This window comes from Ictidomys tridecemlineatus, chromosome 3 (assembly GCF_052094955.1).
Source record: "Ictidomys tridecemlineatus isolate mIctTri1 chromosome 3, mIctTri1.hap1, whole genome shotgun sequence".
NCBI lineage: Eukaryota > Metazoa > Chordata > Mammalia > Rodentia > Sciuridae > Ictidomys > Ictidomys tridecemlineatus.
In genome coordinates this window covers 17874326-17902171 of record NC_135479.1, presented here as the reverse complement: position 1 = coordinate 17902171, position 27846 = coordinate 17874326, and the positions used below count along the sequence as shown (strand labels likewise).

The following is a 27846-nucleotide window of genomic DNA, read 5'->3' as shown; positions in this document are numbered from 1 at the left end:
CGTACCGGCGCTCAGACCCGGCCTGGCTGCAGCCGCCGCCGCTCACCAATCTCCACAGCGCTTACTGGCTGGCTCCCAGCGGGCAGGAGGGGCTCGGGAACGCGCTCGCGAACCGGACGTCCGGCCATCGGAAGGGGCGGGGCCGGAGACTGGAAGGCAGGGCGGGGAGGGGTGGGCGTGGCCCGGCTGGAGCTTCTCCAAGCCCCAATAAGTGAGGGGGCTGTGAAGTCCTAACTTAGCAATAGTAACCATGGTAGCTATGGCAGTTAATGAAGCACTTTCTGCCTGCTAGGCCTTAAAAGCAATCTGTAGACTTTAACTCAATCCTCACAGTTTTGCATAAGAGGAAACTGGTATTCAGTCATTTGATTGCAGAACCCACATTTTGTCCATACAAGCCTAGCAAGTCAGCCTCTCATCCTGTTGCCTCTTAAAGCGTGGATAATCTCTACTGTGCAGTGTTGCTGAAATAATTGGAAATACATAAAAGTGTCTTAGAAAGCATCACATATATAGTAGGTGGTCCTTAACTCCTACTCTACTTCCCATTCCCTTTCCCTAAAGTGTATCTTTGCCTTCTACTTCCTTTTTAAAAGTAGTACTACTCAGTGCCTGGCACAGTAGGGACTAAATATATTGAGGAATGAAGTAATAAAACATTCTTCTCTGATCACTCTAGTTCTTGAAACTTTCTTCTATATTTCAAGTCAAGATAAATCATTTACTTCCATCACCAAATAAATAGGATCCTATCTTATGATCAAAAGGTCCATGTGGTCCAAACACCCTGCTAGTATTTGAATCTCCTCTACATGGCCGCTGTCATTTATACTTGGATGTGTCCTATGTCAAGAGAGCTCACAGCCTCTCAACAGGGCTTCATGCTATCTTTGAATTCCGTCCTGGAAGTTAGAAAGATCTTGCTTAGATAACAACTCTCCTAGTTCTGAGCCATGGGGCTGTGCAGAACAAATTCCTATGCTATATGGCCAGATCTAATGTCTCATTTCCTCCCTTGACCAAACAACTTACAGATAACATAGCTTAGTGTTTCTCAACTTTTTCCCTACTCCTGACATATCAGAGGGATACCTAAGCTTCCCATCAGTAACAATGGCAGGTCATGAAAGTAATATGGACAATATACCTTCCCTGCCTTTTCAAATTATCTGAACTTCTTGGGGCATATTGTTTAAAAACTCTTCCAGATGATCCTACTTTTCCAGATACTGCCTCAGTGTTGGAAACTATTGGTGTACAAATAAGGACTTTGTCTTCTAAGTAAGAATCCTGTGGTCCAATCTGCCATCATCAACTGCACCTCTGTCTAGAGATGATCCAGAAGACAGATTGAAGGGCTGCTGTGGGGCTTCAACCCAGGCACCTCAATACTGAAACTTGGCCCTTGCATTCTGAGGTGATGCCATCAAGAGCTTTTTCAGCTAAAATACATATCCTCCATTATTCAGGACAGGAATAATAAACTTTGAGCTGGCTCCAGATGCTTACACAAGCATCTTATTTCACCCTGACACTAATGAGCATCTTAGTCGTCCCCCCTCCCTATGTCCTTAGCATCTAGCACAATGCCTGGTATATAGCACTGCTTCAATTTTTGTTTGATGAACAACATTAAAAGTGACTCCTGGTTCTTAAAGCTAAATTTATTTTCCATATGTTTATTTTATTTTTTAAATTATTTTTTAGAGAGTTTTGTTTTTGTTTTTTTTTTTTTTAGTATTTATTTTTCAGTTTTCGGTGGACACAACATCTTTGTATGTGGTGCCGAGGATTGAACCCGGGCCGAACGCATGCCAGGCGAGCGCGCTACCACTTGAGCCACATCCCCAGCCCTCCATATGTTTATTTTAAATAAATATTAATATGCAATTAAATTTATACCACACTTCACAAATATCATTAATATTTATCCTTTATTTGATATCTTCTAAGCCAGTTGCAGTGGTGGACGCTTGTAATCCCAGTTACTTGGGAGCTGAGGCAGGAAGATCACATTGTAAGCCAGCCTGGACAACTTAGTGAGATCCTGAAAAAAACAAAAAGGGCTAGGGATGTGGTATAGTGGTAGAGCACTTGTCTAGCATGCTTAAGGGCCTGGGTTCAATCTCCAATAATGCAAATAAATAAATACACAAAATCTTTCAAAAACTCAAAATGAAACAAAAAACCTCCCATAGGCTGGAGGATAAAGTCCAAATTCCTCAGACTGAAACTTAAGATTTTCCATGACCTGGCCAGATCACCACTCTAGACCCATGTCTCACTGTATGTTCCCCTTGGGAAAGGAGAAAGAAGAAAGGAAATCAAGTTACTACACCGGCTTTGTGTTAAAATATTCAGGTTCAAGTCTGATCTTCTTACTTAATAGCAGTGAAACTTTGGACAAATCACTGAACTTCTTTCTTTTCTCATTGTAAATCAGGAATAACACCTGTCTTAATCATTTCAAGATAGTTGACAATAGAGATCAAATAAGATGGTGACTTTTTTGAGCAATAAAGCACTGTACAAACATAAGAGATCAATATACTGTTCCTGCCCCTGCCCTTTGCTTATTACATTTTTCTACCCTGAAGATTTCATTCCTTCTTTCTCACCATTTTCTCATTTGCTCACTCACACGTTAATTAATCCAACAATTTTTTTCTTTTTCACACAGTGCTGGGGATCCAACCCAGGGCCTCAAACATGCTAGGGAGGGCTCTACCACTGAGTTATACCGCCAACCTTATCCAGAAAATATTAATTGAAGGTTTACTGTGTGCTGGCCCAATGGATACAGAGGTGAGGAAAATCCAACCTCATAAAACCTAAGGGTTTGTGGAGGGAAATGGTCACAAACCTAATAACCACACAAACAAAAGTAAGGCTACAATTCTGACTTAAACTCAGGAGGGAGTTCATTGGGCCTTCAGAAACTATAATGAAGAATCCAGAGCTCAAACAGCTTCAAAGCCAACCTCAAAGTCTGCTGTCTTCAGGAATCTTACCCTCGCTACAACCCTGCCCCAAAGATATGCACTCCCACCCTCAACTTCACTTACCTTCTCAATTTTTTTATTTTGATGGTACCAGGGATCAAGCCCAAGGCTGTCACATGGTAGCAAGAGCTGTGGCACTGAGCTATATCCCCAGCCCCTGTTATTTTATTTTTAAGTGCATCTGGTCTTTCTGATTTTACCTTAAGTGCCTTTTGGGCAGGAAATGCCTGACACACTCTTAAAACCACAGCATCAAAAACGCTGGGCCCACTGTGTTACAGGCCTAGGTGTCCGGGTATCTCAGGAAACAAGGAGTGCCTTCTTGATGACAAGATCCAGGGGAGAGAAGAAAATGCAAAAGGCCATTTTCCTATCCTTTATTGCACACTGAATCCACTGGCCCTCATTCTTCACAGCAAAAAAAATGCTCTTGCCTTAAACGGGCAGGCTGCTGCCCAGTATGACCTTTAGCCAACAAAAATTTTATCCTATTTCTCCCCAGCTAAAAATCCATCAGTGGCCTCCAAGTCTTTAGGATGAAGGCCAAACTCCTGTCCCATGTCCCAACTCCTGCTTGCTTCTTGAATCTCAACTTCCCGAAATGCTCCTCACACTCCAACCTCCAGTCTCATCATTCTCATTGTGGTACCTCAAAAATACCTTTCTCTCAGGCATCTGCACTTTCACATCTTCTGTCTAGAACATCTACCTGTATGCTTTCCCTAGAAAACTCAGCTCAGCTGTCATTTCCTCAGGTTAGGGAACCCTCTTCTGGGCTCCTGCTGGAATCCACGTTCCCTTATGTACTGCACTGTAACTATTAGTCTGGATACCTACGAATTTGTGGAGTGAACCCAGGGCAGGAACTGTTATCCTATGCCTGATTCTCCAGTTCTGGCCATGGAACCTAACATGTCATGAGTGCTCTAAGATATAGAACGTATGAATCACAACCTGGCTCATCCTTCCTATGCCTACAAGAAAGGGTTATCTCTGATATGCTGGGAGTATATCAAGGACTTCAATCAATAATGGACACTATGAGCAACTATTCCTTCCTTCCTGCTTTCCTTTTCTTTATTTGTGGTTCTAGGGATCAAACCCACTTCTACCACTGAGCTACATTCTCAGCCTCCCCGGCTCTTAAGTGGCACTAGGAATTTAACCCAGGGGTGTTATACCACTGAGCTACACACCCAGCCCTTTTTATTTTGAGACAGGGTCTTGCTAAGTTGCCCAGGCTGGCCTCAAATTTGCAGTCCCCTTTGCTCAGCCTCCTGAGGCACCAGGATTACAGGCATGTGCCACTGTACCCTGATATTGAATATATATGACATTGAAACCATTAATTAATCAGAGATACACAGCCAGGACTTAGAACCCAGGGAGTCACTTTCTGGAGCCTATACTCCTAACCACTATACTCTGCTGCCTCCAATAACAATCATGAAGAGATAATGGAGGTATTCACAACTAGGAGAAAATTTCAGAATCTGTAAGCTCAAGCTTCATGGGCATGTTCCCCAGCCACCCTTCTGAGCCCTGCTGTACCTCACTACCTACTATCTTCTTATGATGTTCCTGCCAGAATGGGTGGGAGAACGAACCAGCAGGGCCAGAAGGAAGAGTTCCACCATTCTCATGTGATAAGCTCAGAGAGTTGGGATTGTTTTACCTTGAAAAAAAGAAAGAATTTTAGAGAGCTAGATAATATTTGCAGAAAGTGTAGCAACTATCTACAAGGACACAAGATTACATATTTCTGCATAACTGCATAAGGCAGAAATGGCCAACTTTTCAGCAATTACAGCTATCTGAAAGTGGAAAGCTCTTTTATAGGCAAATGAGAAAGAACACATACAAAAATTCTTGGAATCCCATGGAAATCATCCTTAAGCCCAATTTAGAAACTCTGGCTTTGGGTGACCATTCTTTGCTAATTGACTATAAAACAAAATGTAAACTTAGGCATCAGATGATAAGTGGCAGGGTTGGGGATGTAGCTTAGTAGTATATTGCTTGCCTAGCATATTAGAGACACAGAGTTCCATCCCAGCACCACAAAAACAAAACAAAACCAAAAAAAGGATTTTCTTTAATTTTTTTTTTTTTTTTTTTTGCAGTACTGGGGATGGAACCTAGGTGTACTCTAACACTAAGCTACATCCCTACCCTTTTTATTTTGAGACAGGATCTCACTAAGTTACAGAAGCTGGCTTTAAAGTTGCAATCCTCCTGCCTCAGCCTCTAGAGCTGCTGGGATTATAGCCAAAAAAAGCTTTAAAAAACATTTAATTAAGAAGAGATGGGCTGGGGATGTGGCTCAAGCGTGCGGCCCGGGTTCGATCCTCAGCACCACATACCAACAAAGATGTTGTGTCCGCCGAGAACTAAAAAATAAAAAATGTTGGAAATTCTCTCTCTCTCTCTCTCCTCTCCTCTCACTCTCTCTTTAAAAAAAAAAAAAAGAAGAGATAACATATACTATTTTTTTTCTTGTATGGGGGATTGAATCCAAGGGTATTTACTACTGAGTTACATGTCTAGCCCTTTTTTATTTTGAGTCAGGGTCAAGTCACTAAGTTGCTGAGGGCCTTGCTAATTTGCTGAAGCTGGTTTTGAATTTGTGATCCTTCTGCCTCAACCTCCCAAGTCACTGGGATTATAGGTGTAGACCAATGTGGCTGGCTATACTTACTACCTACAAATTCAATTCTATGATTGATAAATCATGGATCCTACAAAATCTAAGTGAAGGGGCTAGGGTTGTGGCTTATTGGTAGAGCACTTGCCTGGCATGTGCAAGGCACTGGGTACGATCCTCAGCCCCACATAAAAATAAATAAATAAAAATAAAGGTGTTGTGTTTACAACTAAAAAAAATTTTTTTTTTAAATCTAAGTAAGGGTTATAACTTGAACAATCCAAGAGAAAGCAAGTAAGTGCCTCCAGGTACCTTCTAACTCAGAATTCTCAGTGGTGCTCTATTCCTAACTTTGGGCTTAGGCTTTTACTCAGTTTGGTCACGACAGCAACACTGCTTGCCTACCTCCCAGAAAAGCTCTTCACTGAGCAAAAAACTGCTGTTTACATTAAAATGTAAGGCTAAATATCTTGCTTAGGCTTTGAACTACAAGAATGGCAATGTTCATAGAAACCAGCACCTTCTTCCCTATAATCCCTCTTCCTTGGTCATGCTTCATTAGTGTTCATTCAATCTCTGTATGTCTGTGGGGAAAGAAAACACAGGGCTCAGAATTAGAATAGCAGTGTGAGTTCTGGCCCAAGCTCTGCCATTGGGTATCAGTCAATTTTTTTTTTTTTTTTGGCATGTACTGGTTTCTTCAAGGCCCCTTCCCTGTTTACTTCACAAGGTCATATGTGCTAAAGTAGATAAAACATTTAGACAAATTAAACCCATCTAACACATGTGAGGTTTTATTATTATAATCTCAGAACTTCCCTTCCCCTGCAGTTGCATATATGACATCATGTTGACAGCAGTCTTGACCCTGGAGAGATGAGTGTGGTGACAGATCTCAGCTCAAGTAGGCAGCTTTGACTTCCTTCCAAAGTCAAGTATAAATGATTGGGATTTATATGCAGCTTTGGATCATATTTACTTTTCTGCTTCTCCGACTAATATAAGAAGAGCTGACTATATTTAGCTTTATATTTTATTTGGTTTTCTTTCCCTGAGTCAGATGGAAACTGTTTCTTCCCACCCTGTCCTTCTTCTCATGTTGAGTTTCACAAAGGCAAAGATCATTTCCCTTTTTGGCCACACAACTCTCTCATGGTAAGAACTAGTCCTTTCCTCAACACCCAATCAGAACAGGAAATCTCTGAGAAGAGGAACCACGTCTTTGTGCTCTATTTACAAGACTCGGTGAGATTACTCAAAGAAGTGAGATCCAAGGGACTGAAACATTCGAGTCTAAAAATTAAGATGCTGCAGATTATCTTCTAATAACTGATTTCCTTAGGTGGATGCCTGGAACAGACAATGGGAATTTTGTGATGGTAACGAATTTAGAGGGCTTAGAGGCAGACAGATCCAAATTTGTATACTTAGTTGCCACTTACTAGCTATACGACTGAATGATTTACCAACCTCTCTGGGCCACTTTGTTTTTAACGTCTGCGAAAAAGGGGAATGATGGCAACTACATTCTAAGCTTGTTGATAAGATCATATGCCCATTAAATAGTGGAAGGCTCCTGTGGGTATACATCAGGGAATAAAAGGGACAACATGTGCAGAAGGGCTCTGCAGAGACCAGTACCTCGTTATCTGGAGGTCAAGATGCAGCAAGCCCTGCCTGCTGAGCAGTCGGATCTCCAGGCTCAGAGGCAGTGTTTTGCACACTACAATCCTGTCTCCTCTCATGAGGCCTTGAACTGCCAACGACCTGGAGTTGTCTAGAATCCCGAGTGAGTAAAGCTGCCAGAAGCCGATCTGGCTTCTAGCAGGAAAGTCCCCTCTGAGAAGGGGCTGGACATTCGGGTCCCGGCAAGTCGCACCCGCCGGCCTGTCTCTCTCACTTACCCGAGAATAGTAACGGTCCTTAACGGCAGTCAATAACGGCTCACCTGCGGCCCAGGAACTATCTATCAGGGGCAGGCTGAAGTCAAACCTAGACTTTGGAGCCTCCACGCCCAAAACCCTAAACCAACACCGAACTACAACTCCCAGCATGCCCCGTGCCCGCCCGGGTACGAAAGGGTCTGCCCCACCAACCTTGCGGCCCTGCTTCCCTCCAAGCGCGGCCGAACGTCGGGGTTTCCGGGATTGCTTTCCACAACCCTCTCACCAGGACAGCCTCCCTTCGTGATTTCTGGGTACTGTAGTTCACCTTGTTCCGGTTTCTCGGGAAAGAATTGCTCCCATTGGCAACTCCCTTCTCATAAAAACTACAAAACCCAGATTACAGCGCAAGCGCTCTTCGTCCAATAGGAGCCGCCCATGTAGCGGGACTCAGAGCCCGGCTCTCGCAACCCAAGATGGCGGACGAGAGTGAGACAGCAGTGAAGCCGCCGGCACCTCAGCTGCCGCAGATGATGGAAGGGAACGGAAACGGCCATGAACACTGCAGCGATTGCGAGAACGAGGAGGACAACAGCTACAACCGGGGGTAACGAAATCCTCGGAGTTCAATTTTCATCCAGTCTCCCTCCACCTGGGTCTTTGGGGTGCGGGGAAGTCACAGGGAGCTTAATCTAACCCCACCCCCATGTTCTTATTGGCTAAGACATTAGGATCTCGCTTGGTGATTGGTTGCTGCCTTTGTCATTTACCAGGGGTGGGCACTCAGTATATTAAAGCCAGAGACCTTCAGTACTTTTATTATATAAAAGTTCTGTGTAATGTTCCACTCGTGTGCTTCAGGCGCGTCCGTGGAAAAGAGCATGATGAACGATGGTTTTCGATGGCGCAACACGGGTCAATCTAGTAACTACAGTGAGAGGGAACGTTACTTCTTGAGGTGTTTTTTGAACAACGTGACTAGCAATGAAGGAATAATAAAACATTTCGTTGCAATTCACCTTCAATGAGGAAATTCATCAGGGTATACAAACCATATATATAATTATGTTGTAAAATATCACTACCAGAGAATTCCAGAATATAAACTCACCCTATAAACCCTGCATAATTAATCGTATGGTGTTTTGATTTTTATGGTATCTTGCTCCAAATAATCCATAAGTTTCCTGAACGACATGTAATTAGGTTTTCCAGAGTCTTTGCTATGTTAACTTTGTGAAGTAGCCTAAAGTTTCAAAACACTGGTCAGTATTTGATATCTGTGGATTTAATACTGAGTATCCTGTACTTTAGAGTGTTGTCATTAGTAACTGTATTTTTCCCTCGGGAACAAAAAAATGCCCTAGATATTTGAGTGTTAAGGTCTTTTTCTCCAAGTCAGTTTTCACTTTTGTAAGCCACAGCTTAATTAATCTTTCTTCACATTGTTGGCACTCACCCTTCCTCTCTCAATCTACATGTACCTTTTTTTTTTTTTTTTCCAACTGAAAGCCATGAGAGAATGTTCTGGGTATATAGCTTTTGCTCAATATGTGGTGGTCTGATTTTTATAGCAAGCTTGTCATCTGTGGTAACTGCCTATTCTTTGCTTTGCCCTTCCCTCAGGAAATATGAAGTTAATGGTAGATTGAGGTCTTTGGGTAAACCTTTATATTTTTATTCTGCTACATTATAGATGTGGAATAGCAAAGGATTATTTAAATGCTTGATAATCTACTTGTAGTGAAATTTAGATTGAAAGATCTAGCTTCCTTGTTCTTCCACCAGCATGAAATATCACAAGAAAGCCACTTGCAGTGGAGCAGGCCTTTAATCCCAACAATACTGGAGGCTGAGACAGGAAGATCATAAGATCAAGGCCAGCTTCTGCACCTTAGTGAGTGAGACCATCAGCAAGATCCTGTCTCAAAATAAAAATGGGCTGGAGATGTCCTTAGTGGTTCCTGGGTTCAGTCCCCCGTAAGAGAAAACAAACAAACAAACAAAAAATCACAAGAAGAATGTAGAGGAAAAGGAAGCTTGCCAAGTTTGATTTTTGTGACTGCATTCTGTAGCTGTAACTCATCACAGATCTAACATAACAAAACCTTTTTTTTTTTTTGATGTTCGGTATTCCTAAGAATGGAAGAGCCGAGAAAGAGGAAGCAGGAACCAGAAGAAGGGAAAAGGCAGCCCTCTTGAGTAGAGATCAGAATGTGAGAGTCATTTTAGAAGTGAAAGTATGGCTTTTTCTTTGTTCTTTATGTAATTACTTTTATTTTTCTCAACTGAATTCTTGCCCCGACTGATGCCTATAGTTCTTTAATAGATTTTGTTCCCCAATAAATTTTGTTCCCTGTAAAGTGGCTGGTAGTATAGCTCATTGATAGAGCATAAGCTCAGCTTGTTGGAGGCCAAAGGTTCAATCCCCATCAACAAAACGAAAAAGAAAAATAAAAATCTGTGTAATAGAAAATTCTTTTTCTGTTTTTTGGTACTGGGAATTGAACCCAGAGGCACTTTACCATTGAGCTATGTTCCCAGCCTTTTAATTTTTTTAAAGTTTATTTATTTATTTTAATTAAGTATATATGACAGCAGAATACATTTTGATTCATTGTACACAATTGCAGCACAACTTTTCATTTCTCTGATTGTACAATATTTTAAAAAATTTTTAGTCGTAGTTGGAAACAATACCTTTATTTTATTTTTATGTGGTGCTTGTACTTGCTAGACGAGCACTCTACCGCTGAGCCACAACTCCAGCCCCTGTACACGATGTTTTATTTTTTATTTTGAGACAGGTTCTTGCTAAGTTGCTAAGGCTGGTCTTGAACTTGTGATCCTCCTGTCTCAGCCTCCCGGGTCACTGGGATTACATGTGTGTGCCACCATGACCAGCTCTTTTTCTTTTTTGTAGTGGATTATAACCAAACCAAGTAAAACTTTTGTGTGTATTTTTGTTTATTTTTTGGTGGTTGTTTCTGTATGTGGTTATGGTTTGAGCAAACAGATTACTTTTATTAGTATCCCAAATCTAGAGATCTATAAAAATGAATTTGAATGAGGTGACAATTGAAAAACAGAACCCAGTCTGAAGGAGAGAGTCTAATTCTCGAACTTAGAATCTGGTATAGAGTCAAAAATTTTCCATTAATTTTCAGAGGAAAGTGTTTTGGGAAGAAGCAACATGCCACAATGGGGAAAGCATAAACTTTGGAGTCATGCAAACCTGGCTTCAAAAGCCTGATTCTGACACTGGTCCTCTGACCTTGGGAAATTAACATAGTTTTAGAGATTAAGTGATAAACATAGATTGCAGCTCCCCTCCCTCTCCTTTTGTTCCTCCCCTATCTTGTCCTCTGCTCTTATCTCAGTCTTTATTTTTGTAACCTTTAGCATAACAGTAGTAAGTAACATTTTAAATTTTTGTTTTGTGTGTCGAGTCCTGCTTCCCTGACTGTAAGATGCACAAGAACCAGGATTGTTTCTTCGAGATGCCTGGCACTTAGTGGGTATTAATGAGTATATTGGATAAATGAATGGCAAATGCCTGATTCATTGTTAATGGAGTTTCACTTCCCCTCATTGAGTGGAAAAATGTTCGATTTTTTTTCCTTATATACACACTTTTTTTTTTTTTTCACAAGAAGCCTCACTAAAATTTTTGTCAATTGCCTACAGAAATCAAGCAACTTCCAGTTTGTTGTGGAAGTACTCCAGTGTTTTTTGTTTTGTTTTGTTTTCGAAATAACTGAGGATTGAACCCAGGGCCACTATACCACTGAGCTACATCCAGCCCTTTTTAAATTTTGATTTTAAAACAAGTTCTCACCGTACCTGGTAGAAATTTCTCCTTTTGAAGCTAGTGATTCTAAGTACCACACACAATAAAGGTTAATAACAGTTAAAGCTAACTTTGTTCTCTCGGGCATCTCTTCCAGGAGGGTTCATAGTGCTTTCTACCAATGAAATCCTGCACTGGATTAATAGGAAATGCAGCTGTGCTAGTTTGTTGTTTCTTTATGTAGGAGTTTAGTTCTTGACATTTGTCATTAGTGTTTTCTTTTAAAATTAAATAAATATAAATACTTGGTCAGTATAAACTTCATACATAAGTATAAATACATACATATATATGCATATACCTAGGTAAAGTTATGTGTCTTTCTAGAGTTTTTTTTCTTTTCTCTTTTTTTGTTTTTGAGAGAGGGTCTCACTATTTTCAGGCTAGTCTTTCCTGAGCTCAAGTGATCTCAATCTGGGACTATAAGCATGTGCCACCACACCCAGATCTGTGTACAGTTTTTCTATGGCTGTTTTAAAAAAAAAAAAACAACCCACTCAGCTGGGTGCGGTGGCACACACCTGTAGACCTGTAATCCTGGCAGTCTGGGAAGATGAGGCAGGAGGATTGCAAATTTGAGGTCAGTTTCAGCAATTTAGCAAGAATCTATCTCAAAAATAACAAAGCCAGGCATTGTGGTACATGTCTGTAATCCTTGGGAGGATGAGGCAGGAGGATCTCAAGGTCAAAACTAGTCCCAGCAATAGTGAGGTGCTTAGCAACTCAGTGAGACCCTGTCTCTAAATAAAATACAAAATATGGCTAGAGAGGTGGCTTAGTGGTCGATTACCCCTGAGTTCAATCCCCAGCATCCCCCCAATATATAAGAAAACCAGCTGGTGAAATAACTCAGTGGAAAAGTTCCCTTTGTTCAATCCCCAGTACCACAAATCACCCAACCAACCCATACTCAACAGAGGAAAGAGGGTAACATTTTTCCCACAATTAACTTGCCTGATGTAAATTACTCTGAAAAATTTAGAGTCAGACTAAGATAATCTTTGTGCATCTCTGAATCCCTCTGCAATTCCTGATTCATCCACATAATTGCCTTTTTTTGGTGGGGGGGGTAGTTCTTGGGGTGGAACCCAAGGTCTCTCTTCTGCTAGGCAAGTGCTCTACCACTGAGCTACTTCCCCAGCCACTTTTTAAATTAAAGGCTTTCTAAGAAGTATTCCTAAAGAAACCTCATCAGCTCACAGTGGATTTTGTTTTTTCCTTTTTCTGTGCTAGGAATTAAACCCAGGGATGCTCTATCACTGAGTTAACATCCCTAGCCCTTTAATTTTTTATTTTGAGACAGGGTCTCCTAAGTCAGTCTCAAACTTTTTTTTCTTAACCTTTGATCCACCTCCCCAGCCCCTGCCCATCCCCCCCCCCCTTTTTTGAGACAGGGTCTCCTTGAGTTGCTGGGTACTTCACTTAATTGCTGAGGTTGGCCTTGAACTTGCAATCCCCCCTGGCTCAGCTTCCCAAATCACTGGGATTACAGCCTTGTACCACCATGCACGCCTTGAGCAGTGGATTTTAACAAATATAAAGTTTTAGAACAAGAAAGAATTAGACTATTTTGTTTTTAGAATCCTTTTGGAATTTATTTTATAATATCATCAGTAATAATTAAGATGCTGGTAAGGAAAGGGTCAAGAGCTCTTTGATAAGGGATGTCTCTTCTCCATCCTACTCTTCTCCCAGTTGCAGGGTGACATGGATTCTCATAAGTTCTTTTTTCATTTCCTTATCATAAGATATTGTTGCCCATGAAGAAACTTAAGAAGAAAGAATGGGCTTTTGAAAATAAATTCCATAAAGCTATCTTTACTTGTTTTTCTTTTTCAGATTCTCCAAAAGTAGTTCTGTCCATGTTTACTTGATGACTAATAAGTGCATCCAACTCTTGGAAAGAAGAAATCTTTTTAGTCCCTTTTTCTTCATTTCTCCCTTCAGCTATTGGTTTTTCAAAACTAGATCAAAGCAGAAGTGAAAAGAGAAACCTCATCACTGATATCAAATAAGTGTTCTAATTTTGTTCCCCAATTAAGTGGCAATTAAAAAAGAAACTAATCAAGAACTGCTTCAAAGAGAAGAGACTGGAAAGCAGAAGAAATGAAAAGTAAATGAGAGCCTATTTCAGGGAGACTGCTGCTCGTGGCAAACTAGTTTTGCTGATTTTTCACATTGCTTAACTAATGTGCTCACTCCAAAGTTTTCTGGCTTTACTAAGTTGGCAGTTAACTCTTTCCCTATGGAGTCCAGAGATTTTGTAATTTTAAGAGGATGCTTCTTTAGCTCTTTCTCTTTAATTTTTATCTGAAATCTACTCTTTCAGCCTTTTTTTGATTCCTCAAAGGTGTCCTTGGGATTGTTGCATTTAATACATCCAAAGTATGGCATCCTGTGTTAAGAGAACCTAAAATAAAACCAAATTAAACTTCTTTGACAAGGTCGGTAATTGCTTCAAATATTTCTCTAGTGTTGCTGCTGACTGGGAGTAGCTGAGGGTTCACTATGCTGGTGTTTGGGTGTATGATACTGGGAATGGAACCCAGGGATGCTCTACCACTGAGCCATACCCCCAGCCCTTTTTATTTATTTTTTTACTTTGAGACAGAGTTTTGCCATGTTTCTGAGGCTGGCCTCTAACTTGATCCTCTTGCCTCCCTGGGACTATAGGTATGCACCATTGCATCCAGCTCACTATGGTTAAATGTCCATTAAATGTTACCTGTTGCCATTACTGCTGTGTGTTGGACATTGCTGAGCCTTTTACATGCATGGATCAATGATTAGTTTTTATTGTGAGGCTTGGAATTTATATCTCACCTTTCTCTTTCTTTGTTTCTTTTTTTGGTGGCACTGAGGAGTGAATCTTTGCATATACTAGGCAAGGGTTCTACCACTGAGCTATACCTTCAGGTGTCTATCTCTCCCTCTGACATCTTAGAGGATCCATTCTAAATTTCCTGGATTCCTTTTCTCTGCTAAGTTGACTTTTGGATTTGTTCAGCAGCCTGTGGACTTTTCCAAATTAGGGAGCCAAGTGATCAGAGAGATAGTTGGCCCTTTTAAATTCTGCTTGATAGACCAGTATGTTCTTCAGAGGTCATGCTAGTATGTGAAATTGCCTTGACAGGAATTGGCTAGTTCACCCTCAGAACTTTCAGGGATAATAGAGGGTGGAAGCAATCTCTTTTGGGGGGGTGGTGCTGGGGATTGAACCCAGGGCTGTACATGTGAGGCAAGCACTCTACTGACTGAGCTATACCCCAGCCCCAGCAGCAGTCTTTTAAAATTCCTGATCATAAGCTGCTATTTACAGGTGGTCTAGGGTACCTCTGTGGCAATACTAAAGTGTGTTTATTTTTTCCATAATTAGGGTTCGTTCACAAGTGCGGGTTTTTTTTTAAAGAGAGAGAGAGAATTTTTTAATATTTATTTTTTAGTTATTGGCAAACACAACATCTTTGTTTGTATGTGGTGCTGAGGATCGAACCCGGGACACACACATGCCAGGCGAGTGCGCTACCGCTTGAGCCACATCCCCAGCCCCAACAAGTGCATTTTTTAAAAATCTAAATAACTAATTGGTAGTAACGTATAGAGTTGGGGTATTACATTGTGATCCTGCAGCCACTGCAATAGAGAGTAGGCAGCTGATATTGATTCATACCATTTGGTTTCCTCCCTTCATCTGCCTCTCTTTGGGTTTTCTGAATACTAACAGGATTGCTGGTTAATATATTATACTGATTTGCAGTTGGATCTTTTGATGTCTAAAAGAAGTAGAGGTTAAAATTTATTTTAGCAAGTTTCTCTGGAAATTTAGATCTTTTTAAAAATATTTTTTATGTATATTTTTTAGTTGTAGAGGAACACACAGTATCTTTATTTATTTTTATGTGGTGCTGAGGATTGAACTCAGTGCCTTACGCATGTGAGGCAAGTGCTTTTCCACTGAGCTACAGCCTCAGCCCTGGAAATTTAGACTTTTAACCCAGAAAATTAATTTCAACTTTTAAATTATGTTATTTAATTATTTATTTTGATGCTAGGGATTAAATTCAGGGGTATTGTACCACATAGAGTGTCCCAGTCTGTTTTATTTTTTATTTTAAGACAGGGTCTCATTAAATTACTGAAGCTGGCCTTGAACTTGCAATCCCCTTTCTGAGCCTCCCAAATCATGGCACCTGATTAACTTGTATCCATTAGAGATAGAAAACAAGTAAGCATCTGGTTATGGTGGTGTATGCCTGTAATCCCAGCTATTCTGGAGATTGAAGCAAGAGAATTGAAAGTCAAGGCCCACCTGGGCAATTTAGCTAGACCCTGTCTTAAAAAATAGAAAAGGCTGGGGATATGACTCAACAGTAGAGGACCCCTGGGTTCAATCCCCTGTACCGCACAAAAAAAGAAAAGAAAAATATAAGTAACCAAAAGTTCTGAATTTTATTTGTTGGGCTTCTTTTGATCTCATAAACCTGTGTCATCTCTGTGTAAGATATCAACACCTTTTGAAATAGAGTGGTGCTTCTTTTGTAGGAATAAGATCCTAAGGGGGCTGGGGATGTGGCTCAAGCAGTAGCGCGCTCGCCTGGCATGCGTGCAGCCCGAGTTCGATCCTCAGCACCACATACAAACAAAGATGTTGTGTCCGCCGAGAACTAAAAAATAAATATTAAAAATTAAAAAAAAAAAAGATCCTAAGAAATCTGATAATTTAAAATCTCAAGCAGCTCGAAAGAGCACACATTTCCACTGCTTTTTGACAGTGTTAACACAGCTGTCCTAAAGAACCAATACTAAAGATGTTTTGCTGACCTCTTTTGGACTAAAGCTTTTCAGAATTTTATTTTAGCCCAGAGTTTTATATTATTCCAAGAAAGCATCCATCAGGCATATAATTGTTGAACCCTTAGCTGTGTGATTATTAAAGTATTAAATTATTTAGGATATCATAATTTTAAAATAGACAAATCAGTGAGAAATGGAGGAGTAAGAAACAGCTTTCAGGATAAAACATGTCCTGCTATTCTAGTCACCTCTAATACCTGCTCCTCTCATACGTGGAAGCTTTGTTCTAGGGCCTTGAGTGATAAAACAATATTCTTTTGTCTTTGGTAGCTTCTAGGATAAATCCTTACAGTGAACAAGACCCTTGCATTTGAAAAGTGATGGCTGAAATACTTTTAGAAATTGATGGCTTGTCCTAGGGTGCTTACTGATTGGTTAGTTATGACCCGTTTACCTCACCTTGGTTTCCTTGTCTTTAAACAACAGGTTAAATCAAATGGCTCTGAGATTCCTTCTGGCCCTGGAGGCTTAGCTCGCGCATCCCCATGATAAAAGCTTTCAGTTTCGAGGAATGCACATTTGAGTGGATTTTGTCATCTCTTAAGATTGAGAGGAGGCCCATGTTATGCACCCTTGGTGTTGTCTGGAAGTCCTCTGCTCCTTCTGTTCATCTGTCCGCTTGCTCCTCCCTCCCACCCACCTACACACCCGGCACTTTATTCTATTTCTGGAAGTAAGTACCGGGGTTCATTTTCCACCTCCTCCTCCAGTCCTGATTTTATATAAGAGTGTCCACAGTATTTCTTGTTCTTATGTGTTTGAACTTAATTTTTAAAATACTTTTATTTATTTTTATGTAGTGCTGAGGATCAAACCTATTGCTTTCACATGCTAGGTGAACGCTCTACCACTGAGCTACAACCGCAGCCCTGAACTTAATTTTTTTAACAGTTGGTAATCAGTTTATTAAAATAGTTGATTTAGGCATCTGCAGTGGTGACTTCAGCTTGGCTCAGTACCTATAGTTGTCATCTATTTAATAATCTAAGAAGGACTGTGCAAGCCAGTGAGTCACTAGTGAATTCTCATCTGAAATCAATCCTGTGTCTTAGACTCTTCACCACAAGGTGTTTCTCTTTTAGTGATTCTCAAAAGTCTTGGTACACATGCCTATGGATCTTTTCACCTTGAGGCTTCTTTTGCTCCTCTGATAGGTCTTCTCTAGAGACTGCACCTTGCAGCTTGTGAGGGTAATTCTAATTTGGTAAAACACCACCTCTTTGGTATATCTACCAGTGTAGATTTTTGAGTTACCTTTAAAAGCTGTGGCTAGCTATATGTGGTGGCGTAGTGGCTCAGGAGACTGAGGCAGGAGGATTGCAAGTTCAAAGTCAGTCTCAACAACTTAGTAAGGCCCTAAGCAATTTAGGGAGACTCGAAATAAAAAATAAAATGGGCTGGGATGTGGCTCAGTGGTTAAGAGCCCCTGAATTCAATCCCAGGTACCAAAAATTTAAAAATTTTTAAAAAATAAAAGCTGCAGCTGTGGTGTGACTTCCTGTCTTGTTCCTCAGACTAGAGAGAACAGCAATGAGTCAGGAGCAGGAGCAGGCGGAACAGAGCTCTGCTCCACCCACAACTGCAATGTCCTCAGAAAGCTTAAACTTAAAACCTCAGGCCTTGGTGACATTTCTGCCTGCTCAGTGGCACAAGCCTGTAATCCCAGTGGCTTGGGAGGATGAGACAGGAGGATTGTGAATTCAAAGCCAGCCTCAGCAATGGCAAGGCACTTAGTAATTCAGTGAGATTCTGTTTCTAAATAAAATACAAAATAGGACCAGGAATGTGTCTCTGTGGTCAAGTGTCCCTGGTACCAAAAAAAAAAAAAAAAAAAAAGACATTTCTCTTCTTTTTTCTGCAGTCCTCTTGTCTTACTCTCCTGAGTTCCTGAGACTATTGGGCTGTATCACTGAATCTGGTTTCCAGTCCCTTTAAAAATGATGAAAAGCTAGGTACACTGATGACCCTGTAGTTCCAGCACTTTGGAAGCTGAGGTGGGAGGATCAGTTGACCCCAGGAATTGGAGACTAGCCTGGACAATGTAGTGACACTCAATGTCCAAAAAAAAAAAAAAAAAAAGCCAAATTCTTGGAGAAGGACTAGCTGGTTTCTCTGGGATCCTGTGGTTTGAATTTCTCCAAATCCAAATTGAGGTCATTCTTCTGTGAACTTGACTTCCAAAAGATGCTTCCTTTTAAAATTTTTTATGGTACTGGGGATTGAACCCAAGGGCATTTGGTCACTGAGTTACATCCCCAGTCTTATTTTGTATTTTATTTAGAGAGAGCATCTCACTGAGTTGCTTAGTGCCTCGCTATTGCTGAGGCTGGCTTTGAACTTACAGTCCTCCTGCCTCATCCTCCTGATCCACTGGGATTACAGGCATGCACAACCTCTCCTAGCCTTAGTATGCTTCTTAAAGTCCTAGTTTCAAAGCCTTTGAGCTTGGTTTCTTAAGAATAATTAAAATGACTATAATTTGAAAGCTAACCATAGTTGTTGGGGACGTTGACTGGTGAGTTTTTTGTGTGACCTCATAATTGTGGCTCAATACCTGGTCTCTCAATGAAGATGATTCATTTAAAAAGGCAGACTTCCCTTTGTTGAACTGTCTGCATGCTTAATAAACAAGTTGAAATGTGATTGTTGCTCAGTAACTGTATGTGCACATTTAAGCCAGTGCAAGGAAAATGGAATTAGCTTGGGTTTTAGTTTGGGTCTTAAGAGTTTGCCAGGCAGTAGTACTGGTGATGCATGAAACAAAACAAAAGTGCAGCCCAGGATCCTTTTATAAAGATGGGATCCATGGGGTTGGGGCTGTAGCTCAGTGGTAGAGTGCTTGCCTCGCAAGTGTGAACACTGAGTTCCATCCTCAGCACCACATAAAAATAAATAAAGATATTGTGTCCATCTACAACTAAAAAATATTTTTTAAAAAGTGAGGTCCATGGGGCTGGGGATGTGGCTCAGGGGCTGGGGATGTGGCTCAAGCGGTAGCGCGCTCACCTGGCATGTGTGCGGCCCGGGTTCGATCCTCCTCAGCACCACATACCAACAAAGATGTTGTGTCCGCCGAGAACTAAAAAAAAAAAATAAATATTAAAAATTCTCTCTCTCTCTCTCCTCTCTCACTCTCTCTAAAAAATAAAAAAATAAAATAAAAAAAAAAAAGTGAGGTCCATGACATGACCACTGCACAGAATTATCTCCAATGAATAACCAAGAACAAAGGCATGAAAAGGTGATTTTAAAAGTGATTTTCTGCGTTTGTAAATACTTCTGAAATTGGGAAGAATTCATATCTTCTAGTTCCCTCATGTAAAATCTTGTTTAATAAATATAATTGGTTAATATGTAGCACTAATTTACCATAGAATGTAAAAATGGTTGTTAGGGTGACTTATGTGCAAATTCATGTACAAATATTTCATTCCATAAACTGATATAAAGACTAGTAAGTTGTATCTAATAGAGGTGGGATATTTCACTGTCTCCTAACATCAATGGTGTGTGTGTGTGTATGTGTGTGTGTTCTTGGATGGAAGGTAGGACTTCTTGCATGGTAGGCCAGCAGTCTGCCACTGAGCTGTATTCCTGCCTTCTTTTCTTTTCTACCTGACACCCCCGCCACACACTTTTTTTTTTTTTTTTTTTTTTAAGTACTAAGGATTGAACCTAGGGGCACTCTACAACTGAGCTATATTCCCAGCAATTTGGGGTGGGGGTAGGGTCTTATGGGAAAGGGTACAAGGTTCTAGGTTCAGTCCCCATAAGTTAACCTAGGCTGGCTTTGAACTTTGCAGTCCTTTTGCCCCAGCTTCCCAAAGTGCTGTAATTACAGGTTTTTGCCACCATACCAGTCGCTAGCCCTTTTTATTTTTGAAACAGGGTGTACCATAAGATGCTGTGGCTGGCCTAAAACTTGTAAACCTCCTGCCTCATCTTCCCAAGTAGCGGGGGGGGGGATTATTTGGGTATGAGCCATCATGCCTGGCCATCAACTGGCTTTTAAACCATATAATATAGTCCACTTAGTCCTGGGACTGAAGTGAGAATATCTCTGGTATAAGAAGACCACATAGTTGTGATAGGCCACAATTGGTCCTGTGTGTGACTAAAAAAAAAATTTGAATAATTAAGAGGAAAAAGTAATTTCAGACTGTGAATGACGATGGTTCCCATTCTTTGCCCTGGGCTTAGGGGTTTTGCTGAGCATGTGGTTTTAAGGAGTTCACCTTATTCCTTCTCTGAATGTTCTGGGTCTTTCTTCTGTGTCTCATTAATAGAATACTTATCAGGTACACTTACGTCCGGATTTTGTGACCTTACTCTTGGACCAAGTGAACCTCCAGTCTTTACTGTTCCTGACTTCACAATTTTTTCTCATCACTCTAAATTCTATATGCCAAGAAAAGGAAGAGATAATTTTAAAGACATTCTACAAAAGCAGATGGCAAGGGCTGGTAGAGCCCTTGCCTCTCATGTGCCAAGCCCTGGGTTCAATCCCCAGCACAGCAAACAAAAAGGAAGTGGCAGGGCATGGTTACAGATTTCCTTCTCTATAAAACAGAACAAGAGTGCAGCCCATGATCCTTACACACACACATGTAGTAGCACTTACTGTTAGTTAACATCAATTTTCAAATAATACTAAGGCATTTTTTGAGACTCTGAAGTCATCCTGAATTATAAATGGTATTTACCTTAATGTTAATGGAAAATGTATTTTATAATGTTTAAATTCTTTGACAGTTGATTATTATGAATGTATAGATATTCACTAAGGTATATTCCCTGCCCTAATTTTCACTTTTGAATGTGGCTAAAAAACTGTTCTTGCTGCATTGCGCTAAGGGAAAGTAGCATAAGAGCATCCCCTTTACCACATTCATAAACATACACGTTGGATGTGATCTCTCCATGGAAGGAGAAGCTGGGTATTGCTGCTATTGCTTAATTTTCTTAAGATTCCTAATGCCAGGGTTTGTCAATTGTCACTCTGTGTAAGCCATTTGATTCTGTCCTCAAGCCTGCAGGCCTGATTTAGGCATTTCTCCTGACTATTTTGGACACAGATTGCTACAATGTTAAACTGCCCTTTTTCCTCATCCCTTTCTCTCTTTTCCATGCTGCCTTATGCTTTAGGTCCAGTTGGAGAAGCTTAATGCATTTGGGGAAGAAAGGCAAAGCATTCCAAAAAGATTTCAACTGCCTTTTTTCAGTCTTCCTTTTAAATTCAGGACCCCAAGGAAGCTGTAGTAGTGTGAATACTCCATTGATAATTATTATTTGTCTTTGGTACCATCAGCCTGGCAGTCTAAAGAAAGTAAACATATAAAATAAAAGCAAAATGGAAAATGGCCTTTGAAACAAATAGGGCATGCCTCGCACAGTGCCTCCTCTCTGGGAGGCTGAGGATTGGGAGTGGGAAGGAGAGCTGTGCTTGCCAGTGTCCTCCAAATGCCCCTTCTGGGAGCTGGATTCTCCAGGCTGCTTTTGAAGCCAACAGGCTTGATTAAGGAAGGTCTGTTCCACAGAAAGCCCTTTGTCAGTGTAGCTCAAAACAGATGATAATTTTTTTTAAAACCCTGCATCAGTGTTTACTTTGTTTTGTAGTGGTTTGAGTCCAGCCAATGACACTGGAGCCAAAAAGAAGAAAAAGAAACAAAAGAAGAAGAAAGAAAAAGGCAGTGAGACAGATTCAACCCAGGATCAGCCTGTGAAGGTAACAAGGAGACTCTGTTTTCTTGTGACAGGCCATTTTTCAGATGAGAGTGTTTTGAGGTAAATTTAGAGGAACACCTTACTGACAGTCTCTACCTGTATTCCTTTAAGAAGCAAGAATTGGATCCCAGTGCTGTCCTCTGCTGCCCTACACCTAGGTGATGAAACGGTTCTCAGTTTCTTAAAACACAGAGCAGGTTAGACACTGACTTCTAAATGTGGTACCCATCAGAACTTAATAGGTGCATACTCCAAGTGTGCTGACCCAGGTGCTATGGAATAATGACTCTGTGATGGGCCTGTTGCTAGAGCAGTGGTGTTTAGCCCTTTCTGTCTTAGGTCTCCACCACTGTAAGAATAAAAGCCCTTTTCTTTTTTTTTTTTTTTTTTTTTTTTTTTGAGAATTTTTAATATTTATTTTTTAATTCTCGGCGGACACAACATCTTTGTTGGTATGTGGTGCTGAGGCTCGAACTCGGGCCGCACGCATGCCAGGCGAGTGCGCTACCGCGTGAGCCACATCCCCAGCCCCTAAAAGCCCTTTTCTTAAGGCAGACTTTTATATATTTGCAAGCCTTCTCACAGGTAGTCATTGTCTTATAAACCAGGAGTCCTGCAGAGTTTTTTCTGAGCTTCACTGTTGAAAACAGTGGCCTAGAGTATAAAACCTAAGACTGACACCCTGGCATGAAACTCATAGAGATGGGAAAGGATAGTTTTATTCCTTAAATTAAAACAGTATTAACAAAGAAACCCTTTTATTTCAGGTAAATGTATTCTTCAAAAGTAGGTCTGGGGGGACAACTCAAGAAATACCCACAATGGCCTGGGGTTGTAGCTCAGTGGTAGAGCACTTGCCTCACATGTATGAAGCACTGGGTTCAGTTCTCAGTACTGCATATAAATAAATGAATAAAATAAAGGTCCTTCAACACTAAAAGATATTAAAAAGAAAGAAAGAAAGAAATATCCACAAGTGCCCTTTTAGAATTGCCTTAGAAACAGTATACAAGCTCAGAAGAAATCCAGTCTCATTTCCAGTATATCTGTACTTTGCTGTATGTTTCAAATATTATGCTTCAACTTAAATCTTTTATCTTATGAAGACATGGCTTCTGGTAATTTTTGACTATTTCTAATGTCAAATTCACTGTGGAGGGATGGGATTGTAGCTTAGTGGTGGAGCACTTGCCTAGCATGTGTGAGGCACTGGGTTTGATTCTCAGCATCACATATAAATAAATAAAGTCCATGACAACTAAGAAAAGTATATTAAAAAAAAAATTTACGGGGCTGAGGATGTGGCTCAAGCGGTAGCGCACTCACCTGGCATGCGTGCAGCCCGGGTTCGATCCTCAGCACCACATACAAACAAAGATGTTGTGTCTGCCGATAACTAAAAAATAAATAATAAAAAATTCTCTCTCTCCTTCTCTCTCTCTCACTGTCTCTTTAAGGAAAAAAAAAAAAAAATCCACCATGGGGGGGAGGAACATCATTGTTGACCACCATGTTCACTAGGCTTTTGCCATGAACCTCATTTAAATTAACCCCAAACCTTCATCATCCCTACAAGGGAAGTAGGAATCTTCCCATTTCAGACATGAGAGAAGTGACTTATCCCAGTCTTTCACTCAGGAATTCTCTAGCCCAAGCCTATGCTTTAGTTTAGGGATGCGTATCTCTCTGGGAGTGGGTGTTTGTGTGACTGCATGAATATTTGAGTTCAAGTCTATATTAAAGTAGTTCACCTAGCTGGGTCCAGTGGTTAAATGCCTGTAATCCCATCTGCTCAGGAGGCTGAGGTGGAGGATCACAAATTGGGGACCAGCCTCTGCAATTTAGTGTCTCAAAATATAAAGGACTGAGGATGTTGGCTGTACGGTTGATTGACCCTGGGTTTAATCCCCAATAGAAGTGTCAAGCATGGTGGTACACACCTGTAATCCCAGTAACCCAGGAGGCTGAGACTGGAGGATCACGAGTCAAAGCCAGCCTCAGCAATTTTAGCAAGGCCCTAAGCAACTTAGTGAGACCTTATCTTGAAATAAAATATAAAAAGGGCTGGGCATGTGGCTCAGTGGTTAAGTATCCCAGAGTTCAATCCCCAGTACGGAGGAGGGGGAAAGAAAGAATGAACATTTGGTTAATCTATGTCTTCATCTAAAGATCTTTTTTGGGGGAGAGATGTTAGAGATTAAATCAAGGGTCTTATCCCTGTTAAGCACACATCCTAACATTAAGCTTTACCCTGCTGTAAGACATAGTTTTAAGAGAACATTTTGTAGAATAGTATATAATTCAAATTTGGTTTTTGAAAAGGATGTGTGTGTTTGGAACTTGCATGCAAAAAGTCTGGAATTATATTAGTATCTTCTTACCTCAGGATGACTGTTGTTCAAAATTATATTTGAAGGATGGGATCGTTGGATTTTTACCTTTTATATGTTTTACACACCTTTGTATTGTTTAAAAATTTTCACTGAGCATGTAGTACATTTGCCATCAAACAACTCAAGACTTAGAAGGGGAGATACCGTAGGCAGCACCTCTTAGTTCATCATCAGCCACTCTTTCTCCAGTTGAACAATATTTTGACCTCCGGATTTAGGACAGAGAAACCACCCCTTTCTTTGAGTTGTACCACTTAACTCTTGAACTCATAATAAATCAGAAGTCTTACTAACACAATAGTCTTTTCTCTCTCAAACTTTGTCTTTCCCAGATGAACTCTTTGCCAGCAGAGAGGATCCAGGAAATACAGAAGGCCATTGAACTATTCTCAGTGGGTCAAGGACCTGCCAAAACCATGGAGGAGGCTAGCAAGCGAAGCTACCAGTTTTGGGATACACAGCCTGTCCCTAAATTAGGTATGTGTGTGCTTTCTTTCCCAGGTGAGGGTGAGGAATGTGTCCTAGCTGTGTTCCATGCTGAATTTGTGAGGGAGGGCAATATAGTCCTGGAGTTCCTTGGTGGTTATTTTTTGAGTCATTTTTTTAAAAGGAGTATAGAAATTATTGTTCAAAGAACTTATTGTTTCACAGCAGCACACACTGAGAAATATAATAATTGTTTTAGTCCATCATCATCCAGTATAAATCTACAAAGAAAAGCAGTGTATTGGCACATGGTGAGTTGGGGATGTCTGCCCATGGGTAGTTTTGTGAGCTACTCTCTTATTTGTCTGGGCAAATGAGAAGTCCCAGAATGGAGAGTCTCCCCCTTCCTCCTCTTTTTCTTGTTGATGCACACTTACTTAATGTTGCATTTTACTTAGCAGTGGTGGGTTAGCTTCTGTAATCCTATATTTAAGTTTTATCAGCACCTCAGCAGTCATTTAAAAAGCTGTAATGAAGGCAAGCAGAGTGACACAAACCTGTCATACCAGTGATTCGGGAAAGCTAACGCAGGAGGATCACAAGTTTGAGGCCAGCCTGGGCAGCTCAACAAGACTCAGTCTCAAAAAGTTTTTGAAAGGGCTGGGGATAAAGCTTGGTGATAGAGTACCCCTGGGTTCAATGCCCAGTTTCATTAAAAAAAAAAAAAAAAAAGTAAGTCACATTCTAACACTAAATGAAAGTGACCATCAGTTTGTATATGTTACTACTGCCCTCCAGAAACACTGAGACTTGACAGTACATTCTTTGAAGAGGGGTGAGCAAGGCCAGCCAAAGATTAAGAGGGAAGAAATGTGGCTGGACCCTAGGAGATTCAGCTGCTGAGGTAGGGAGCATACATACAGGTGCTTCTCGACTTAACGATGGATTATATCCAAATAAATCTATTATAAACTAAAGGTATCATGAGTCAAAAATGTACTGAATACATCTATATACTGAATCTAACATCATAGCTTACAGAGCTGGTTTATCAATAGATAGATGGAGGCTTACCATTCAAACACTGGGTAGTTTTTGTTGGTATTGTCAGTTGACAAGCATTTAATGAGTGCTCTTTATAAAATGCAGATCTGAAGATGTCACCCTAACCTCACCCCTCCTCTGGTACCCCTTTAAAAGCCCATTAAGAATATCTCAGGGCCCTAAGGATAAAGTCCAGCCTCTGGAGTATGGGTCTTCCATGACTGGCCCTGCTTTCTTCTCCAGCCTCATCTAATTCTAGTCCCTCTCCTTCATCTCCAGGCCCCCCACCCCAACTCCCCATAGAGGAGGGACAACTGGCCAGGGTGGAGATGTGTCAGAGGCTGACTTCCTGGCAGCACTGTGCATGCTCAGTGATTCAGCCCAAAGGCACTTGTAGGATCTGACCACCGAGGGCCTGAGTTGGCAACAGCAGTTAACTGGCCCACAGTGCTGCAAGCCATGGGTAGCAGGGCCAGAATTGAGCCTGGCGCCTAGCGCCTAAAAGCTATCATCTGGCTTTAGGAACGGGCCCAGTCCTTTGCTGTTGACACAAAGGCAGCCTTGTTGCAACGCCTTACAAATCAACTCAGTACTCTTTTCACCAACCAGGAGGCAGGAAGCCAGATTAGTAAAAGATAAATGTTTGTCATCCAGGAACCCAAGGGAGATTTAAAAGGATTTCCAAAAATGAGCCACCTTAGATCCCAGTAATTGTTTTGCCCTTCATTGGCCTTCAATTAAAGGCCAAGGGTAGCTGGAGGGGTGTGTTCAGTTGCCAAGCACAGAATGTTCTTCAGATGTAGGACTTCTAGGGAGAAGAGGAATTTGCTTTGGTCACTTTTTGAGCTGAGCCCCTCCCTCACCTTCCACTAAAGCCCACCCCGATAGGAGCAGAGGGCAAGGCTCATGACTGTTCTTCCAGGTGAAGTGGTGAACACCCATGGTCCTGTGGAACCTGACAAAGACAACATCCGCCAGGAGCCCTATACCTTGCCCCAGGGCTTCACCTGGGATGCCTTGGACCTGGGGGACCGTGGTGTGGTGAGTAGACCTGGGACCTGTGGGTAGGACAGTGATTATACAGGCTTTCCTGGAGACTCTTGGAACTGAGCCAAGGAGGGCTGAATAGAACCCTATCTCTTGTTTCCTAGGGCCTACCTAAGATTCCACATAAATAACACTTAGCATTTCTCACAAGTTGAAAGTTACCCTCTATGGTTCCCCAGTGTCCTTTTTCTTTCTCTCTCTTTGTTTTTTGTTCATTCATTTCATTGTCTTATTCTTGTCTGTCTCTTTACTGATGACCTGGGGCTGCTGCCTGAAGAAGTCTCCTTCCCTTTCCACCAGAGCTTCTCTCTTTTTTTTTTTTAATTTACTTTTTATTATGTGCATGATTATATTCTTTATTTTACTTTATTTATTTTTTTAATTTGTTCTAATTATATGTGACAGTAGAATGCATTTTAACACATTGTACACAGATGGAGCATAGCTTCTCATTGCTCTAGGTGAAAATGGTGCAGTCACACCAGTAGTGTAATCATACATGTATATAGGGTAATAATATCTGTCTCATTCTACTGTCCTTCCCATCCCACAGCCCCACCCCACCCCTCACTGCCCTCTGCACAGTCCAAAATTTCTTTATTCTTCCTTTTTTGGCATGAGGAATTCTGTTTCCTCTGTAAAGAGAATGATGAAAATATATAAACATATTTTTTTTTCTTCTTCTTCTTTTTTTTTTTTTTTATTTAAGACAGGGTCTTATATTTTTATCTGTGTGTGGTGGTGTTCACCTATAATCTTAGCAACTTAGGATGCTGAGGCAGGAAGATCCCAAGTGCAAGGTCATCCTGGGCAACATAACCAAACCCTGTCTCAAAAAGGCCTAGGGATATAACTCAGTGGTAGGGCACCCATAAGTTTAATCCTCAGTGCCACACAAAGAGAGAGAGAAACAAAGACAGGGTCTTGCTCTATTGCTCAGGCTGACGGTACAATGGCTATTCGCAGGCATAGTCCCACT

General features: G+C 41.0%; 2 protein-coding genes across 5 annotated transcripts in view; one reads left to right on the top strand and one right to left on the bottom strand.

Moving 5' to 3' along the window:
- The window catches only part of Dcakd (dephospho-CoA kinase domain containing), a 28048-nt gene extending 20360 nt beyond the window's left edge, over positions 1-7688 (bottom strand). Inside the window, exon 1 of one of the 4 annotated variants that reach the window (XM_040268681.2) lies at positions 7551-7688. The gene's annotated coding sequence lies outside the window, so the exon portion shown is untranslated. Of the gene's footprint in view, positions 1-5; positions 160-7550 lie in introns of those variants that run through there. The other 3 variants (XM_040268682.2, XM_005328135.5, XM_013359884.4) reach the window with 3 other exon arrangements.
- Positions 7689-7970: 282 nt separating this feature from the next.
- Positions 7971-27846, top strand: part of Nmt1 (N-myristoyltransferase 1) — a 32476-nt gene continuing 12600 nt past the window's right edge. Inside the window, exons 1-4 of the mRNA XM_078040991.1 lie at positions 7971-8136; positions 21850-21958; positions 24683-24827; positions 26743-26885. Of these exons, the coding sequence (XP_077897117.1) occupies positions 8006-8136; positions 21850-21958; positions 24683-24827; positions 26743-26885 (528 nt within the window). The 5' untranslated portion in view covers positions 7971-8005. The remainder of the gene's footprint in view (positions 8137-21849; positions 21959-24682; positions 24828-26742; positions 26886-27846) is intronic.